The 19,716-nt window shown below is 42.3% G+C and overlaps 1 protein-coding gene across 5 annotated transcripts in view; it reads left to right on the top strand.

The window, feature by feature from the left end:
• LOC129840272 (nck-associated protein 5-like) overlaps nt 1–19,486 on the top strand; it is a 189,379-nt gene extending 169,893 nt beyond the window's left edge. For 4 of the 5 annotated variants that reach the window (XM_055908029.1, XM_055908030.1, XM_055908028.1 and 1 more), the window contains one exon: nt 16,906–19,486. In XM_055908029.1, the coding sequence (XP_055764004.1) occupies nt 16,906–17,229 (324 nt within the window). In that variant the 3' untranslated portion in view covers nt 17,230–19,486. The remainder of the gene's footprint in view (nt 1–16,905) is intronic. The other variant, XM_055908031.1, reaches the window with a different exon arrangement.
• Nucleotides 19,487–19,716: the final 230 nt, after the last annotated feature.

The raw sequence follows: 19,716 nt of genomic DNA, 5'->3' as shown, positions 1-19,716 counted from the left end.
TTTCATATGTTCTCATGTTCTGAGCAAGGAACTTAAACGTTAGCTTTTTTACATGGCACATATAGCACTTTTACTTTCTTCTCCAACACTGTGTTTTTGCATTATTTAAACCAAATTGAGCATATTTCATTATTTATTTGAGACTAAATAGATTTTATTTATATATTATATAAAGTTAAAATAAAGGTGTTCATTGTTCATTCAGTATTGTTGTAATTGTCATTATTACAAATATATATATATATTGGCCGATTAATCGGTATCAGCCTTTTTTGGTCCTCCAATAATCGGTATTGGTATCGGCGTTGAAAATTCATAATCGGTCGACCTCTAGACTCAGCACAAGTTCAGAGAGAGGGAGAGAGGAAAAATACATGAATATTTTTTATGTTCTTGAACTGTGGTTCTTACTGTTGGCCTATAGAGGCCGTGTACTATGAAAGAGGAGCAGTACTGAAACTAGCAGCTACTCTGCTAAAGCAAAATACAACGCTGCAGGGCTCAGGCTGTATACCTTTTTATTAAACTTACAACATCTTTCTTGCCAGTCTCTTTTTGGGGTCAAACATTTCTAACAGATTCAATAAGTACAGATCTATTCCATTCTGCATTGACTGAACAATTGTCTGCTCAAAATTGAATGTGGAAAACGAATGCCCTTGGTGTATGCTTTGACCCTGACGAAGGCACTGCATACAGAAACATTGGTTCATCTATTCATTGAATAACTGGGAATAAAATAGAGTATGCAGCTTTTTCTCTCCTCGGCCGTTAGTCTGCACTTATTAAAACAATTTTGGATATAAGTCTTCCGCTCCCACTCTACAAAGATGTTCGTGCTAAAAGGGCCAGGATTTGACCATTTTAATGTCAGTGAAATCAAATCAATCAAATCAATAAGAATTAAATAAGGTAAAGTGTGGTTGCTGGTTGCGGACGTGTGGTTGTAACTGAGATTTTTCTAACAAGGTTTATGTGTGGTTGGCTTCTGCGGTGGTGAGCCGGGGGTTTGAAAGCATGGCTCGGATTGCGATGAGACTCCCTCCAGAAATGCAGCGTGTCGGACAGAGATCATGTGCATCCAACCTGCACAGAGATGACCCAAACAACGACAACAAATACACCAAAGACAGAGCAACACTATGGATTTAATCCTACCATCTTTTGCTGTCCAATAATTGGTCTTGGAAAGACCTCACAAGATAATATCTTCATAAATAAAATAAAGAATCTTTGAAAAGACATCTAACTATCACAATAAAGGCCTATGAGAACTATTGACTTTGTTTGGTTGAACAGCACTTGACTATTCTAAATTAATCCGTTAATAATTAAATGTTCAAGTTAAAGGTATACAGAATTACAGAAGAGAGAACCTCATTTAATATCCATGAACCAACCAAGATGATGGACCCACTTTCAACCCATTTTCTCCTTTTCAACCTGTTTACTCCTTATTAACATGGATTTTACCTTAAAGGGACAATGTCTCTCTTAAAGGGACACAGTTGGTCTCATGTCCACCCGTGACAATACTCCCACAGTGGCGTCTGAAATTATTGACACCCTTGATAAAGATGAGCAAAAATGACTGTATAAAATAAATTATTAAAATACTGAGCTACAGTATATTGTATGCTCAAAGTTGTTTGAAAATTATATTATTTTATAATCTCAAAAAGGCAGGGGTCCCAATAACTCAAATTGATAGGATAATGGTATTGAGCATTTTTCTAAAATGTTTTATGAGTTGGAGAACACATTGGGAGGTATCTAAGACCATTCCTCCTTACAGATATCTTTCAGATCCTTGATATTGTAACGGTTGTCCTCTTCATCCGAAGAGGAGGAGCAGGGATTGAACCAAAATGCAGCGGATTGTGAAGACATGAATTTATTAAAGTAAAGACGGAAAACACGAAAACGAAACACACTTGACTAATAAACAAAATAACAAACGGAGTAGACAGACCTGGACGACAAACTTACATTAAACACGAAGAACGCACGAACAGGGAAAATAGCCTACACATAAATGACGATGAACAAACAAACCGAACAGTCCCGTATGGTGCAACAAACACTGACACAGGAGACAACCACCCACAACGAACACTGTGAAACAACCTACCTAAATATGACTCTCAATTAGAGGAACGCCAAACACCTGCCTCTAATTAAGAGCCATACCAGGCAACCCTTAAACCAACATAGAAACAGAAAACATATAATGCCCACCCAAACTCACGTCCTGACCAACTAACACATACAACAAACTAACAGAAATAGGTCAGGAACGTGACATAACCCCCCCCATAAGGTGCGAACTCCGGGCGCACCAGCACAAAGTCTAGGGGAGGGTCTGGGTGGGCATCTGACCACGGTGGTGGCTCAGGCTCAGGGCGAGGTCCCCACCCCACCATAGTCAATCCCAGCTTACCTCTCTCCCTACAAATGACCACCCTCATATTACCCCCACTTAATCTTTTGGGTAACATCGACACAAGGGGCAGCACCGGGACAGAGGGATAGCTCAGGACAGAGGGATAGCTCAGGACAGAGGGATAGCTCAGGATAGAGAGGTAGCTCAGGATAGAGAGGTAGCTCAGGATAGAGGGGCAACTCCGGACTGAAAGGCAGCTCCGGACAGAGAGACAGCTCTGGACTGAGGGGCAGTTCTGGATAAATAGCCGCTCTGGGCTGAGGGACAGCTCATGGCTGGCTGACGGCTCTGGACGCTCATGGCTGGCTGACGGCTCTGGACGCTCATGGCTGGCTGACGGCTCTGGACGCTCATGGCTGGCTGACGGCTCTGGACGCTCATGGCTGAATGACGGCTCTGGACGCTCATGGCTGAATGACGGCTCTGGACGCTCATGGCTGGCTGACGGCTCTGGACGCTCATGGCTCACTGACGGCTCTGGCAGATCCTGTCTGGTTGGCGGCTCTGGCAGATCCTGTCTGATTGGCGGCTCTGGCAGATCCTGTCTGGTTGGCGGCTCTGGCAGATCCTGTCTGGTTGGCGGCTCTGGCAGATCCTGTCTGGTTGGCGGCTCTGGCAGATCCTGTCTGGTTGGCGGCTCTGGCAGATCCTGACTGACGACTGGCTCTAGCGGCTCCTGACTGACTATCGGCTCTGACGGCTCGGGACAGACGGGCGGCTCTAATGGCTCGGGACAGACGGATGGCTCAGACAGCGCTGGGGAGACGGATGGCCCAGACGGCGCTGGTTGAGACGGATGGCTCAGACGTCGCTGGGGAGACGGATGGCTCAGATGGCGCTGCGGAGACGGATGGCTCAGATGGCGCTGCGGAGATGGATGGCTCAGATGGCGCTGCGGAGACGGATGGCTCAGACTGCTCCTGTCTGGCGGAAGGCTTTGGCTGCTCCTGTCTGGCGGAAGGCTCTGTAGGCTCATGGCAGACGGGCAGCTTTGCAGGCTCATGGCAGACAGGCAGTTCATGCGCCGTTGGGCAGACGGCAGACTCTGGCCGGCTGAGACGCACTGTAGGCCTGGTGCGTGGTGCCGGAACTGGAGGCACCGGACTGGGGACACGCACTTCAAGCCTAGTGCGGGGAGCAGGGACAGGGCACACTGGATTCTCAAAACGTACTATATGCCTGGTGCGTGGTACCGGCACTGGTGGCACCGGGCTGAGTGCACGCACATCAGGACGAGTACGGGGAGAAGGAACAGTGTGTACAGGGCTCTGGAGACGCACAGGTAGCTCAGTGCGTGGTGCCGGAACTGGAGGCACCGGGCTGGAGACACGCACCATAGAGAGAGTGCGTGGAGGAGGAACAGGGCTCTGGAAACGCACTGGAAGCCTGGTGCGTGGTGTAGGCACTGGTGGTACTGGGCTGGGGCGGGGAGGTAGTGCCGGAAATACCGGACCGTGCAGGCGTACTGGCTCCCTTGAGCACCGAGCCTGCCCAACCTTACCTGGTTGAATGCTCCCCGTCGCCCGACCAGTGCGGGGAGGTGGAATAACCCGCACCGGGCTATGTAGGCGAACCGGGGACACCATGCATAAGGCTGCTGCCATGTAAGCCGGCCCAAGGAGACGTACTGGTGGCCAGATATGTAGGGCCGGCTTCATGACATTTGGCTCAATGCCCAATCTAGCCCTACCAGTGCGGGGAGGTGGAATAACCCGCACTGGGCTATGCACACGTACAGGGGACACCGTGCGCTCTATTGCGTAACACGGTGTCTGCCCGTACTCCCGCTCTCCACGGTTAGCCTGGTAAGTGGGCGCAGGTCTCCTACCTGCCCTTGGCCCACTACCTCTTAGCCTCCCCCAAGAAATTTTTGGGTGGTACTCACGGGATTTTCGGGCTTCCGTGCAAGACGCGTCCCCTCATAACGCCGGTTTTGGGCTTGATTCTCCGGTCTCCAGCCTTGCTTCCTTGCTGCCTCCTCATATCGCCGCCTCTCTGCTCTCGCTGCCTCCAGCTCAGCTTTGGGGCGGCGATATTCCCCTGGTTGAGCCCAAGGACCTTTTCCATCCAGCTCGTCCTCCCAAGTCCAGTAGTCCTGTGTATAATCCTGCTCGAACATCCGCTGCTTGGTTCTGGAGATTTGGTGGGTGGTTCTGTAACGGTTGTCCTCCTCCTCTTCATCCGAAGATGACTGCATTTTGGTTCATCCGCTGCATTTTGGTTCAATCCCTGCTTCATCCGAAGAGGAGGAGCAGGGATTGAACCAAAATGCAGCGGATTGTGAAGACATGAATTTATTAAAGTAAAGACGGAAAACACGAAAACGAAATACACTTGACTAATAAACAAAATAACAAACGGAGTAGACAGACCTGGACGACGAACTTACATTAAACACGAAGAACGCACGAACAGGGAAAATAGCCTACACATAAATGACGATGAACAAACAAACCGAACAGTCCCGTATGGTGCGACAAACACTGACACAGGAGACAACCACCCACAACGAACACTGTGAAACAACCTACCTAAATATGACTCTCAATTAGAGGAACGCCAAACACCTGCCTCTAATTAAGAGCCATACCAGGCAACCCTTAAACCAACATAGAAACAGAAAACATAGAATGCCCACCCAAACTCACGTCCTGACCAACTAACACATACAACAAACTAACAGAAATAGGTCAGGAACGTGACAGATATCCTTTGTCTCTGCTTAGACAAAGGATATCCCTCTTCAATTCAAACCAAAGGTTTTCAATGGGCGCCATGTCCGTAGACTGAGATGGCCATTGCAAAATTGAGATTTTGTGGCCAATTTACCATGTCTTTGTGGATTTTGATATGTGCTTAGGGTTATTGTCTCGCTGGAAGATCCACTTATGGTCAAGTTTCAGCCTCCTGGCAGAGGCTACAAGGGTTCTGGCGTAAAATGTCCTGGTCCTGGGTAAAGTTCATGATGCCACTGACCTTAACAAGGGCCCCAGGGCCAGTGTAATCAAAATAGCCCCATAACATCGAAGATCCATCACCATATTTTACAGTAGGTATGGGGTACTTTTCTGCTCATTCTAATTTCCACGTCAAACCCACTACTGGTATGCGTGGCCAAAGAGCTCTATTTTTATTTCATCCAACAAATGTAAAAGCCTGGAGTTTGCTTAACGGCATTATTATTTAAAACAATTATGGGGTAGATCAGCTTTAATATCGCAGATAGATTTTGGCTTCCATCAATTTAATTGTTTGCATCATTTCCAATCTCCCATATATATTTTTTTGTAAAAATATACAGTACCATTCAAAAGTTTAGACACACCTACTCATTCAAGGGTTGTTCTTTATTTGTACTCTTTTCTACATTGTAGAATAGTATTGAAGACATCAAAACTATGAAATAACACATGGAATCATGTAGTAACCTAAAAAGTGTTAAACAAATCAAAATCTTTTTGATTTTAGATTCTATAAAGTAGCCACCCTTTGCCTTGATGACAACTTTGCACACTCTTGGCTTTCTCTCAACCAGCTTCAACTCGAATGCTTTTCAACAGTCTTGAAGGAGTTCCCACATATGCTGAGCACTTGTTGGCTGCTTTTCCTGCACTCTGCGGTCTGACTCATCCCAAACCATCTCAATTGGGTTGATGTTGGGTGGTTGTGGAGGTCATCTGATGCAGCACTCCATCACTCTCCTTCATGGTCAAATAGCCCTTACACAGCCTGGAGGTGTGTTTGGTCATTGTCCTGTTGAAAAAACAAATGACAGTCCCACTAAGCGCAAACCAGATGGGATGGCGTATCACTGCCGAATGCTTTGGTAGCCCATGCTGGTTAAGTGGGTCTTGAATTCTAAATAAATCACAGACACTGTCAACAGCAAAGCACCCCCACACCATCACACCTCCTCCTCCATGCTTCACGGTGGGAACCACACATGCGGAGATCATCCATTCACCGACTCTACTTCTCACAAAGACACAGCAGTTGAAACCAAAAATTCTAAAATTTAAACTTGCTCATTGCTCATGTTTCTTGGCCCAAACATGTCTCTTCTTATAATTGGTGTCCTTTAGAGTGGTTTCTTTGCAGCAATTCGACCCTGAAGGCCTGATTCATGCAGTCTCCTCTGAACATTTGTTGTTGAGATTTGTCTGTTACTTGAACTCTGTGAAGCATTTATTTGGGCTGCAATCTGAGGTGCAGTTAACTCTAGTGAACTTATCCTCTCCAGCAGAGGTAACTCTGGGTCTTCCTTTCCTGTGGCGGTCCTCATGAGAACCAGTTTTATCATAGCTCTTGATGGTTTTTGCGACTGCACTTGAAGAAACTTTCAAAGTTCTTGCTATTTTCCAGATTAACTGACGTTCATGTCTTAATATGGCTGCAAGCTCGACGTCGGTACACTTATGACAACAGCCAGCTCAAGTGCAGGGTGCGAAATTCAAAATATATATTTTTTTAATAATTTAACTTTCACACATTAACAAGTCCAATACAGCAAATGAAAGGTCCACATCTTGTGAATCCAGCCAACATGTCCGATTTTAAAATGTTTTACAGCGAAAACAGCACATATATTTATGTTAGCTCACCACCAAATACAAAAAAAGGACAGACATTTTTCACAGCACAGGTAGCATGAACAAAGCCAACCTAACTAACCAAGAACCAACCAAACTAACCAACAAACAACTTCATCAGATGACAGTCTTATAACATGTTATACAATAAATCTATGTTTTGTTCGAAAAATGTGCATATTTCAGGTATAAATCATAGTTTACATTGCAGCTACAATCAGAAATTGCACCGAAAGGAGACAGAATAATTACAGACACCAACGTCAAATACCTAATTACTCATCATAAAACATTTCTGAAAAATACATAGTGTACAGCAAATGAAAGACAGGCATCTTGTGATTCCAGCCAATATTTCCGATTTATTAAGTGTTTTACAGCGAAAACACAATATAGCGTTATATTAGCTTACCACAATAGCCAGAAAGACAAGCCATTTCCCAGCAGTAAAAGTTAGCGATCGTAACAAACCAGTAAAAGATATATAATTTTTGACTAACCTTGATATTCTTTATCAGATGACAGTCCTATAACATCAGGTTATCCTGTCTAGGATGAGAGTGCCGCTAGCGGCACTCCCCCCCCCCCCACTGAAAAGGCAGAGCCGCGAAATTCAAAAAAAATATTTTTTTTAAATATTTAACTTTCACACATTAAAGTCCAATACAGCTAATGAAAGACACAGATCTTGTGAATCCAGTCAACATGTCCGATTTTTTAAATGTTTTACAGGGAAGACACAATATGTAAAGATGTACATCTATTACCTAAAAACACATTAGCATAATCCACCATCTTTTATTTGTCCACCAACACCAGTAGCTATCACCAATTCGGCTAGACTAAGATATTTATAGCCCCTAACCAAGAAAAAAACTCATTAGATGACAGTCTGATAACATATTTATGGTATGGGATAGGTTTTGTTAGAAAAAAGTGCATATTTCAGGTAGATGGCATAGGTTACAATTGCACCCACCGTCACAAATGGAATAGAAAAACTACTTAGAGCAACGTGTTTACCTACTTACTAATCATCAAACATTTCGTAAAAATACACAGCATACACGAATCGAAAGACACAGATCCTGTGAATACAGACAATATTTCAGATTTTCTAAGTGTCTTACAGCGAAAACACAATAAATCGTTATATTAGCATAGCACATAGCACATAGCAGCCCAGCATTGATTCTAGCCAAAGTGAGCGATAAAAGTCAACATCGCCAAAATATATTAATTTTTTCACTAACCTTCTCAGAATTCTTCAGATGACACTCCTGTAACATCATATTACACAATCCATATAGAGTTTGATCGAAAATGTTTATATTTAGCCACCAAAATCATGGTTAGACAATGTGAAATGTAGCTCAGCTGGTCAGAAAATGTCCTTGCGCCACTTAGACAGTGATCTACTCTTATACATAAATACTCATAAACGTGACTAAAAAATATAGGGTGGACAGGGATTGATAGACAATTTAATTCTTAATACAATTGCGGAATTACATTTTTTAATTTATCCTTACTTTTCAATACAGTTTGCGCCAAGCGAAGCTACGTCAAAAAACATGGCGTCCTAAGCCACTAAAATTTTTCGACAGAAACACGATTTATCATAATAAAAATGTCCTACTTTGAGCTGTTCTTCCATCAGTATCTTGGGCAAAGGATCCTTTCTTGGGAGTAATCGTCTTTTGGTGGAAAGCTGTCCTCTTGCCATGTGGAAATGCCAACTGCGTTCGGGATGAACTGGAACCGTGCCCAGCTATTCACAGCGTTAAAGAAATAAATGTCCCAAAATCGCACTAAACGGATATAAATTGCTATAAAACGCTTTAAATTAACTACCTTATGATGTTTTTAACTCCTATAACGAGTAAAAACATGACCGGAAAAATATAACAGGCTAAACTAACGCTTGGAAAAATAGCAGGTCGATGTCCTCCACGCGCATTACGCAGCTGCAAAGGAGCTCCTACCTACAGGGTTTTTTTATTTATAGGGCCTGTGAATTCGCAATCGACCCCATTCAAATCGTCATCACGTAAAGGCATCCAGGGGAAGACGTAAGCAGTGTCCGTATAGTCATAGCAATAACAGTGCCCTTTTAACTGACTCCAGAACAGTGGCCAAAATTTCTGAAATCTGACTCCATGTCAGGGAAATTGCTGTAGAATGGGCTCTGTTCCACTTAGAGACAAAATTTCAACTCCTATAGAAACTATAGACTGTTTTCTATCCAATAATAATAATAATATGCATATTGTACGATCAAGGATTTTGTGGGAAGCCGTTTCAAAAATTACACGATTAGCATAAATAGTCACAACAGCGCCCCCATCCTCAACAGGTTATACATACACTTATGTTTTGTTCGAAAATGTGCATATTTAGAGCTGAAATCAGTGGTTATACATGTTGCTATCTTAGCTACTTTTTCCACAACGTCTAAACAGCAACGATATTTTTCTGACACTTTTTCTGACACACATATTCTGACCAAATAGCTATTCATAAACATAACTAAAAAATACATGTTGTATAGGAAACGATAGATCCATTAGTTCTTAATGAAATCGCAGTGTTAGAATTCTAAAAAATAACTTTATTACGACATCCAGCTTCGGTATATCTAGAGTACCCCAACGTTGGGCGCAGACGACTAGTTCACATGCACGACAGATATATGAAATAGCATCATAAAATGTTTCTTACTTTTGGTGATCTTCCATCAGAATGTTGGACAAGGTGTCCTTTGTCAAGAACAATCGTTGTTTGGATTTAGAACGTTCATTTTCCCTCTCGATTTAGCAAGCGCACTAGCCAAGTGGCTCGAAGCTCTCCATGTCAACAAACGGAAGAGAACGGAACACGGCAAAACTCCCGAAAAATTTTCAATAATCTGATGAAACTATATTGAAAAAACATACTTTACGATGATATGGTCACATGTATCAAATAAAATCAAAGCCGGAGATATTAGTCGCCTATAACGGCAGCTAAACAGAAGGCAAATCCAAGTACCCCTTCGCGCTCTCCAGAAAACAGGAAATGGGCGGACACGTCATACAAAGAGCTTGTATTCCACTTCAGACCAAGATAAACACTAAATGTCTTCTCTCACCGCCTCTTGACATCCAGGGGAAGGTGTATGAAGTGCACGTATACTAATACGTATCATGCCCATGTATAGGCAGGAAGTAGAACAGAGTCTCGATTTCAGACTTTCCACTTCCTGGTCAGGAAGTTTGTGCCAAATGAGTTCTGTTTGACTCACAGATATAATTCAAACGGTTTTAGAAACTAGAGAGTGTTTTCTATCCAATAGTGATAATAATATGCATATTGTACGAGCAAGAATTGAGTACGAGGCCGTTTGAAATGGGCACCTTTTATCAGAGCTACTCAATACTGCCCCTGCAGCCATAAAAAGTTAAGGTAATGATGGACTATCGTTTCTCTTTGCTTATTTGAGCTGTTCTTGCCATAATATGGACTTGGTCTTTTAACATTTACATTTAGCAGACGCTCTTATCCAGAGGGACTTACAGTAGTAGTGAGTGCATACATTTTTCATACATTTTTTTTTTTTTTTTTTTTTTGTACTAGTCCCCCGTGGGAATCGAACCCACAACAGTGGTGCTGCAAGTGCCATGCTCTACCAACTGAGCTACACGGGACTATAACAAATAGGATTATCTTCTGTATACCACCCCTACCTTGTCACAACACAACTGATTGTCTCAAACGCATTAAGAAGAAAATAAATTCCACAAATTAACTTTTAAGATGTCACACCTGTTAATTGAAATGCATTCCAGGTGACCACCTCATGAAGCTGGTAGAGAGAATGCAAAGAGTGTGCAAAGCTGTCATCAAGGCAAAGTGTGGCTACTGTGAAGAATCTCAAATATAAAATATATTTTAATTTGAAACTTTTTTGGTTACTACATGATTCCATATGTGTTATTTCATAGTTTTGATTTCTTCACTATTATTCTACAATGTATAAAATAGTAAAAGAAAAAAACATTGAATGAGTAGGTGTGTCCAAACTTTTGACTGGTACTGTATGTATATATTTTTTAAATATATTTTCCTTTATTATTTTCCCCTTCCCTAATTGGAGTAAACTAATGGACAACAACACTTAGGCTTCTACTTCTAGCTGATACATACTATATACTGTACACTTTAAGGACACTATATTTTACAATAGTTATCTTTCGTTTGTTTTTTGTCCCATCCTTGTTTGTGTTTTGTCCCAGCTACCCTTAACCCCCCATCTATCACTGAAGTCCATCCAGTTTTCTATTTGCAATATTATTATTATTTAAATGTATGATGATGTTTCACAAAAGCTCTGAACCTTTCTGTTCTCTTAGTTTCTACAGATTGTAAATTAAATATATATATATCTTTTTTTTTAAATTAAAGATAATTTTGCTAAGAGTATTATATTATTGATCGATTGACTAGGGCTTTTCAAATCACCCAGCAGTGCTAAATGGCATTGGCACTTGGATTCGATAGGAACTGGTGCTTTAGTCAGAGTACATGAAAATAGAGGTCTTTGGCCACGCACACCAGTGGTGGGTGTGGCACCAAAATAACAACGTATGAGTCGAAAAGAAACCCATACCTACTGTAAAATATGGTGTTGGGACCACACTGTATATGTAACCATTCACAGTCAGTCAGGTATGTTCATAATATTGTTATGCAAGATTCGTTTGGGAAGTGCGAAGTGTGTGGAAGGTGTGGACGGAGAGCGCGGATGCAGTGTGAGATTGGGTGATTTAAGTGCCTTTAATAACCTTTCACAAACATTCAGGAGAGTGATGTAAAGCTCGGCAGCTCTCATCAGAGACCTCATGGCCCAGCCTGGCCCCCATTCATCATCCTGACACTGCCTGACAGCCACGCTGCCTGCCTGCCTCTCTGCCTGCCTGGCTACACCCCTTCTTCCCTCTGCCTCCTTCAAACCCACCCCCTTTTCTTTTTATATCTTTCTCAGTTTGGCTCTCATCCTCTCTTTCTTCCCCTCTCTTTCATTCTCTCCCTTTTTCTCTCTTTATTTCCGTCTAACCTGGTTCTCTCTCTCACTCCCTTCTCTCTCTACCTCTCTTTTTCTCTCTCATGATGGGTAATAGAGATTGCTACAGGCCTCTCTGACAGGGGGAAAACAGCATTGGATGCTGTGCTGGGGCCGGGCATGGCAGGACATAAGGAGCCAGACCAGAAAGGGCTAGGTTACACAGCCATATGCCTCATAACTATAAAATATCTGTGTTCACACCTTCTCCCCAGCTGCTTGTAACAGCTTGTTACCTGGACCACTAATGTAATGGGGAGAGAGAGGGATGTTTTTGGTTTTGGACATGCAATTGGAAATAGAAGTACAGACATGTAAGTGTGGAGGCCCATATATATATATATATATATATATATATATTGATAGATTGATTTCAATTGCATGCCAGCTGCTACTGCCTATACATACATACATACATACATACATACATACATACATACATACATACATACATACATAAACTCAGCAAAAAAAGAAACGTCCCTCTTTCAGAACTCTGTCTTTCAAAGATAATTCGTAAAAATCCAAATAACTTTACAGATCTTCATTGTAAAGGGTTTAAACACTGTTTCCCATGCTTGTTCAATTAAACATAAACAATTAATGAACATGCACCTGCGGAACAGTCGTTAAGACAATTAAGGTCACAGTTATGAAAACTTAGGACACTAAAGAGGCCTTTCTACTGACTCTGAAAAACACCAAAAGAAAGATGTCCAGGGTCCCTGCTCTTCTGTGTGAGCGTGCCTTAGGTATGCTGCAAGGAGGCATGAGGACTGCAGATGTGGCCATGGCAATAAATTGCAATGGCTGTACCGTGAGACGAAAGGACACACAGCTGATTGTCCTCGCAGTGGCAGACCACGTGCAACAACACCTGCACAGGATCGGTACATCTGAACATCACACCTGCGGAACAGGTACAGGATGGCAACAATAACTGCCCGAGTTACACCAGAAACGCACAATCCCTCCATCAGTGCTCAGACTGTCCGCAATAGGCTGAGAGAGGCTGGACTGAGGGCTTGTAGGCCTGTTGTAAGGCAGGTCCTCATCACACATCACAGGCAACAACGTCGCCTATGGGCACAAACCCACCATCGCTGGATCAGACAGGACTGGCAAAAAGTGCTCTTCACTGACGAGTCGCGGTTTTGTCTCACCAGGGGTGATGGTTGGATTCGCGTTTATCATCGAAGGAATGAGCATTACACCAAGGCCTGTACTCTGGAGCGGGATAGATTTGGAGGTGGATGGTCCGTCATGGTCTGGGGCGGGGTGTGACAGCATCATCGGACTGAGCTTGTTGTCATTGCAGGCAATCTCAACTCTGTGCGTTACATCCTCCTCCCTCATGTGGTACCCTTCCTGCAGGCTCATCCTGACATGACCCTCCAGCATGACAATGCCACCAGCCATACTGCTCGTTCTGTGCATGATTTCCTGCAGGACAGGAATGTCAGTGTTCTGCCATGGCCAGCGAAGAGTCCGGATCTCAATCCCATTGAGCACGTCTGGGACCTGTTGGATTGGAGGGTGAGGGCTAGGGACATTCCCCCCAGAAATGTCCGGGAACTTGCAGGTGTCTTGGTGGAAGAGTGGGGTAACACCTCACAGCAAGAACTGGCAAATCTGGTGCAGTCCAGGAGGAACAGATGCACTGTAGTACTTAATGCAGCTGGTGGCCACACCAGATACTGACTGTTACTTTTGATTTTGACCCCCCTTTGTTCAGGGACACATTATTCCATTTCTGTTAGTCACATGTCTGTGGAACTTGTTCAGTGTATGTCTCAGTTGTTGAATCTTGTTATGTTCATACAAATATTTACACATGTTAAGTTTGCTGAAAAATAAACACAGTTGACAGTGAGAGGACGTTTCTATTTTTGCTGAGTTTACATACATACACAACAGTATACCATTAGTGGTATATGAACAATACATATTTCAGACACACAACAATTGTCCAGAATCCCAGTCAGGGAGAAAAACAGCCGTTCTCTCTTTGGCCTCCTTATCGACTGACTGACTCTTGACACCTTTAGAAGCAAGAATGTTTCCAACGTATATATTCTCTCAGAATCCCAGTCACCCAAGACATTCCCATTGACCTGAAATACCTCAGTGTTACTAGATGATAACCAATTAGCCGTAGACAAGCTCTTTTTCCACCTGAAGTGCCCCTGAGGTGATGTTTCCCCGTGTGTTCCATTGTAAAGGATACACTTCAACTGGCTCCTTAGGTGCCAGCGGATGGTCAAGGTCTGCACGGAGGTTGGTTTCGACCCACAGACAAGAGTGGTAATTGTGTTTCACCAAATCAAATTCAATCACAGATAAGAATCCCTCCTGCCGAGATAGAGAGCTCAGTGCTGTTTGGAGAAGAGCAGGACCATGATTGCTGTTCCTCACTGTCATAGGCACTGAACGAAAGGCCACCCCAATTCCAATCACTGATCACAATCAAGTCATACACCCTCTGCTCTGTTCTCATGGTCTTCCACATCCATGCACCGGTAGACTACACTACACTGGCACACACATCCAGTGTTAATCTGCTAAATTGTAATTATTCGATTTATTGCCTACCTCATGCCTTTTGCACACATTGTATATAGATTCTCTTTTTTTCCTACCATGTTATTGACTTGTTTATTGTTTACTCCATGTGTAACTCTGTGTTGTTGTCTGTTCACACTGCTATGCTTTATCTTGGCCAGGTCGCAGTTGCAAATGAGAACTTGTTCTCAACTAGCCTACCTGGTTAAATAAAGGTGAAATAAAAAAATAAAAATAAAAATACTATAGGGTTTGTTTCCCGGACCCAGATTGAGCCTAGTCTTGGACTAAAAAGCATTTTCGATATGGCACTTTTGATTCCCCAGTAACTTTGCTAGAATGGAGATATGTGTCAGTGTGCAGATTTGAATCACATTTGTTTTTTTATCACCAACCCTTGAATTACCATTATTAGTCATTGTACCTCAAAAGTGGTATTTTTCAGAAGTGTAGGGTATTTGTGATTTTCTCTGTGCTGATTTAGTACATGAAGAATATCTAACCCGCGGTGCCTGTGTTTAGAATGCATTATTATGAACCACCAGATTGTTAGCAGAGTGGTTGGAGTTCCTGGGAGGAAAGCCATTTCTAAGAGGCACCTGGCAATGAACACTTAATGATGAGGAGTTAGTGCAACCCCGAGGGCGGTCTATACCCCGGATAATATGGTAATACCTCTGTATACTCTCCACCCGGGAAATGTGTGGATGGCTTGGCCCCTTCGGTAGATTGGCTGGAGGAAAATCCAGTTACCGCGGAGAATTGTGTTTACCTTTACCACAGATAAAATGCAGCCAGAGAGCACATGCTCCTTCGAATAATTCCTCAAATTATTTCAAGATTCCTCAGTGCATTTCTGCATACATATTTCCGTTAAGATATTCTAATAGTTATTGACCAAGGTTGAATTACACAGCATACATTTTTTTCTACTGAAGATGTGTTTTGTATTCACTGTGGTTAGATTTATGACGGTATGTGGAAAAATACCTTATGCGTGATATCTGTGATTATGCTAGATTGGAGATGCAGAGCTTTTTATATATATTTATCTCACTGGGGACTTCTCCTATTGTTGTGTTGCCAATTTACTCAAGGTTGGTGGAATGGCTTGGAGGCGTTTTCCATGAAAGAAGGCAATGAGTTCAGCAACCAAACACGATTAAAGTGTACATGCCAAAGATATTTCTCAAAAGTACATAAACAACAGGACCTAGAGGGCTCTAGGGATGCATCCTGAAACTGCAACGTTAATGCTGCAATCTGGGATTTATTTCTTAGCAAAATGGCAGCCCCACTCTTGTTGTGTTACATTCTTCAACACACAATGGATTGAAATCTCCATTGAACAGATACCCAGATCCCACATTATACCTTTAAGTGAGATTCTCTGTGCATACCAAAAACAATATGTCAATATGCAAAATCATACACAATAGATGTTTGCTCTACAGTATATTTGAGGTTAAGCCATTTGTGTTCATTTATTAGCGAGAATAAGCCGGCTTGACTCGTTTCCTTTTTAACAACATGGGCTGCTGACAACATTATAATACGTTGTGTTAAAACAGCCACGAAGGAGAATCACTCTCCCTCCCTCTCCCCCCCTCCCTGTAGAGAGGTTGATATCTCACGGCAGATTCCCCCAGACAGACTCATTGGGCCTTAAGCATAGGAGGAGAATAAACAAAGCTCTCAATAAATCAATGCAATACTCAGGAATGGCAATAATCAAATTGCTTTGTAGTGTTGCTTCACGCTGAAGTAGATGTACACTGAGTGTACAAAACATTTCCATGACATAGACTGACCTCGCGAGTCAACATGGGTCAGCATCCCTGTGGAACACGTTCGACACCTTGTAGAGTCCATGCCCCGACGAGTTGTGGCTGTTCTGAGGGCGAAAGGGGGTGCAACTCAATATTAGGAAGGTGTTCCTAATGTTTTGTACACTCAGTGTAAATTCAGCATGACAGCCTTGTTTTTGTTGTTTCTGGATATTCTTTATTGAGAGACCGAGTAACAGATTACTTATATGAAATGATATGGAGAAAGGGGCAATCTGGGAAAGCTTTATTGTTGTTTGAATACCAGATTGACCCTTTAAAGTGTGACAATTACGTGCTGCATTGTGGACTCAGTGTGGGCAGATGACAAAAACACATCTCGTCTAATTTTCTCCTCTCTTGTTTGTCTTGTTTTTGCTGTAGAAAGGGAATCAAGTGGACATGACGACAGGCAGCTGCGACGGAGGGGACCAGGCCGGCTCCAGAGACGTGTCCTTGGAGTCCCTGAACAAGTTGAACAGCAGTGGGCTAGGGCTGTACCCGGAGACAGAGCTAAGGCCCAGCAGCGATGACTGCTCCTGTTCCGCAGGGGAGAGAGAAGAGGACTGCTGCAGCAGGGTTGACAACGAGCCCTCGTCGTCCAGCTACTACTCCAACAAGCCCGGGGCGGAGCGTGTGGGTTCTCTCAGCGATTCGCTTTACGACAGCTTCTCCTCATGCACCAGTCAAGGCTCCAACGATGTGTAGAGTAAGAAAGTGGAGGCCGGGGACGATTCTGTGGAGTCCTCTGCTACTCCCACCAACCGAAGCACTTAGGTCACAAGGAAGGAAGTGATGTCATAGGTGATGTCGTAAGATAAGGACGTGAACCCAGACTGTACAGTTTGCATGACCTCTAACCTGGACAATTAAACTATAGGCTACAACCTTACCACCGTTCAAGGTGTGGAAAGCAATATTAGAAATAGTCTTCTAGCGTTATATATTTTTTCCCGAAAGGGGGAATGTTTTTTTATCATTGCACTGTAAAAAATACTGTACAAAGTTTTTAAGGAATTTAAAAAGTGAAATTCAACTTGAAGACACAAATAGAGTAAATACCACCAAATCAAACCAATTAGTAATATCATCAGGAGCAACTGATGATGCCAAGTAGTGTGAAGCAATACTTTAAGAATCATCAAATGTGCAAAAAACTATTACGGTTGTTGGATGTGGATAGATGGTTTTCTCACTGATCATTATTTCTCAAATTTGAATTGGAACAAAGTTTTACTGCCACAGTGTTGTATGCCATAATGGCACGCCTACACGCCACAACTACCATCATGCAAATCACTGCAATCCATACCATGCAATCATAGCTCTTGAATCCATTGACTCAAATGTGTACGATTTTCAGACTGCTGTGGTATCTTGAAAGTTGCATGGTGAACTAAAATGTTACACACATTAGAATAAGAACAAACAATGTATTTTATTTTTGAAGTAGTGTGATTTATACATTATATTAAGTGACCTAAATACATGCATATGCACATTTAATTGAACCACTAGTACTGTGGAATCTTAAAGAACAATATCCTGCATATTGAATGTACTGGAGTCAGTTTCGACTTTGAGTTGTAGTACAGATGAGAAATACATGATCAATCATTTCTACCAGCAAGTCAAAACTGTCAAGATGAACTTCAACTGCTGTGTAGTGGCTTAAAGGGATACTTCGGGATATTTGGCAACAAAGCCCTTTATCTTCATCCCCAGTCAGATGAACTCATGGAGGCCATTATTATGTCTCTGCTTCAAGTATGAAGGAAGTTAGAGTTAGTTGTGTGAGCCAATGCTAACTATCGTTAGCTCAATGACTGGACGTCTATGGTATCTACTAGCATGCTAGCAGTTACCATAGACTTCCAGTCATTATGCGAACACTATTAAGCAGCGTCCTTCAAACTGCACGCAGAGACGTATCCACGAATTCATCTGACTCTGGGGAAGTAGAAAAAAATCCTGAAGTATCCCGTATCATCACCATTGTACTTGGGTCACTCAGTATTTAATGTAAACAGAACTAAACTAATGTCTGAATGGTACTTATGAATCAGAAACTTCTGTTGGCTTCAATAACACATTTGCGGAGCAAGGTCTCTGCCAGTAGCTCAGGGAAAATGCAACGCTTATACCTAGTTACCTTGAATATAAGGTTACAACTCACGGAAAATGATGTCATTTTTTAAAGGAAAACAGACATCTTCTGAAACGTAAAACCTTTATGAACTGCAGGATAACAGAACTGTTGAAATTGTGTCTCTTGTAGAATCATAAAACACTCCTTTCTTTGTATATTTTGTTTGTGTGTTAAAAACTGCAATTAAGTTAATATCAAAATGGAGCATTGCTGGCTGGTATATGCAATTTTAAATTTAAATCATTGTGTTATGTTTGCCAATCATTCAATCTTGTCTATATGTCTTCTGATTGAGAACAGCTAAACTTTTCTTGATCGTTTCCTCGTTTTGTGACTTCCTGTAGGGTTTGTCGATACAAAATGTTTTTTTTGTCGAATAAAAGCTACAGCTGCAACCTTTTATCACTTTATCCAATAACACATTTGAAACGTAGTAGGAATACATCATCATGCCAAACGTGCGTAATTTGATTCTGGTGCTAATCAAAAACAGATTGTGTACGTTTCATTGTTTGAACCATTTTCCATGAAACTGTTAACAATATGTGAGGAGAGTCTTGCTAAGACCATAATGTATTTTTTTCTAGCTGACGAGTATTTATATCCCACTTTTTGTACATGGAACTGTATAGTGGTGTTTAATTGTCCTACTTCACATCTTCTCTGCTTGATTGTTCCTTTGTAAGAGAACCTGTTACCAGCAGTGTTACTTCGGTAATTACGTGTGCAATTTTGGCTGTTACATTACACTTTTAATGATATATTTTATGTAATAATTTCCAATACAAATAAAAATAAATGATTTCCTATTTTCAATTTGGTGCCGCTTCCGTAACTGTTGGAGGTTGACGTTTGTGTGTGCGTGCGTGCGTGCTGTCATACAGGTGTGCGTTCAATATCATATACTGTAGTCAAATGTAAGGTACTATAGTCACAAGGAGCAGTGAGATCTTCACTGATCTTTGCCCCATTGCGCTCATAAATGTGTACCTGAAGTGTCTGTAAGTAGGCTACAGCAGGGAATTGATTAATAATGGCAAGGGAAG

The sequence above is a fragment of the Salvelinus fontinalis genome, chromosome 41, assembly GCF_029448725.1.
Source record: "Salvelinus fontinalis isolate EN_2023a chromosome 41, ASM2944872v1, whole genome shotgun sequence".
NCBI lineage: Eukaryota > Metazoa > Chordata > Actinopteri > Salmoniformes > Salmonidae > Salvelinus > Salvelinus fontinalis.
The sequence above is the reverse complement of the archived record's forward strand: the minus strand, read 5'-3'. Positions and strand labels throughout refer to the sequence as shown.